Raw genomic sequence first — 1870 nt, forward strand, 5'->3', positions numbered from 1 at the left:
GGGGGGGAGAGGGAGAGAGAAAATTTTAAGAGTTTATATAATATGATTTCAACAAATGTGTCCAGTTTATTTTGCCATCGTGAGTCAGTTGACGTTGAAGACCCTCCCACTCCTTTAAACAGTCAAAATAGAGGGTTTGAAAAAAAAATGCAGTAACTGTACTATTATGTAGAACTATGCTGTTTTTGCGTGTGTGTTTTTTAATTATAAGCTTGACACAATATTTTTAATTACAGTAGTCTTTGGGTTGTTGCGATATTGTTAGTGTTGTTCTCCAGAGATATAATTTATGTACAAATGTACAGAAATGTAGTTTACATCGAGTTGGAGTATTTCTTCAATTCTTGACAGTTTGTTCCTACTGTTTGAAGACAGACTTTCATTACTATGAGTTACTGTTTCCTAGTTTTTGGGTAGTTTATTTCCTTCTCTGTTAGTTTTTAGTGGTATTATGATACATTGTCTGTGCCTGTAAATTATCCCAGTTTTCATTGGTTTTTAATTAATGTAATTTTTGCTTTCTCTTCAGGCTTATATATCTATCTGCTTAATGTTTCAGGTGGTATCAGGAAAAATTTGATGACTATCCCAAGAACAGAAAAGCTCTGATTCCTTTTGTGTTGTAACTCAAGAGTGGCATCGTGCAATCTCCCACCCCTTCCCAGCTGCTGAGACAGAAGTAATATAATGTGAGGCATCGTGGTGAAACCAGGCGCTCGTTAAAAAGGACAAAGTCAAAGAAAATGGAATTTTTTCCGCTATTTTTGTTGAATTTTTACATTTTTAGCTCAACACCTTTTATGGCCATTTATAAACACATTTCGGTGTGGATTTTACTGAAAAATGTTGATCAAAGGCACAAAAAAATGTACATTTTCAGTTTCCAACAACTCTCAAGATATAGAAGTTATCAAATATTGGTGGCAATTTTCTCGCTTGTTGTATAGATAGATAGGCTATCTCTGATACAAGACCTTCCCCACCTTCTTCAATCGCAGATGTCTCAACTTCTTTTCAAGATAGGTAAATAATATTTTCAAAGAAAGCAAGATAAATAAACAAGCTTCAAGATTATACCAATAACTCCACACGCCCAAAAATTGACGAGTGCATGATTCTACTACGTCATGACACAAAATGTCTCCTGCTTCAGCCTACCCTCTTCTCCACCGTGGGTTTTTTTCTTCCTATGGATCTCTACTGTTCATTAATACTATGTATAAAATTTCAAAGGTCCGTTTGAAAGAATAGAGTCATCAAGAAAATTATGTTGTCAGCGAGCTGTTAAAATGTTCAAAGGCTAGAAAGTAAAAATTTTTCAGGAGAGAGAACTCTTTGCATTCTTTAACAATTCGCTACCCAAGAATTACAGAGTTCTATCTACTCAGTACCTAGTTTTGAGAAATTTGACATTAAAAATTTTTTAGTTTACAACATAGTTATTAAGCTTTTACGAATGCAATTCTTTAAATGTCTTGATAACGACTCCGAATAATCTGACGATTTTGATAGAGCAGATACACCATTTGGTTTCTGACATCCTGTTCTTAGTAACTCAAAACAGCTAAAAATGGCAGATAGAATTTTGTAATTCTATATTGTGAAATGTAGATAGTCTATATCATGGGTTTTATTCGCTTTTTTTTACGCTTAGAATTGGAATTTTGATAAAATATTTCTTTAGCAACTTCAAACTATATCACTGATTAAGACACTACAATAATAACAATTTTGAGAATTTTGGGCTTAGTACATTTGAACAGCTGGCTGGGGGATTCTATGTTCTTTGAGTGTCGACTCAAGTTGAGATGTTATATCTCTTTGTGTTGTACAGGAAATCATGTCCATGACGTTTAACTTTAATCTTGTT

At 33.7% G+C, this 1870-nt stretch overlaps 1 protein-coding gene across 1 annotated transcript in view; it reads left to right on the forward strand.

The window, feature by feature from the left end:
• LOC101847254 (3-oxo-5-alpha-steroid 4-dehydrogenase 1) overlaps positions 1-733 on the forward strand; it is a gene marked incomplete in the record, with an annotated part of 28284 nt that extends 27551 nt beyond the window's left edge. The window contains 1 exon segment of the mRNA XM_013081335.2: positions 560-733. Coding sequence (XP_012936789.1) covers positions 560-626 — 67 coding nt within the window.
• Between the last annotated feature and the right edge of the window lie 1137 nt (positions 734-1870).

The sequence above is a fragment of the Aplysia californica genome, unplaced genomic scaffold (genome assembly GCF_000002075.1).
Source record: "Aplysia californica isolate F4 #8 unplaced genomic scaffold, AplCal3.0 scaffold00126, whole genome shotgun sequence".
NCBI lineage: Eukaryota > Metazoa > Mollusca > Gastropoda > Aplysiida > Aplysiidae > Aplysia > Aplysia californica.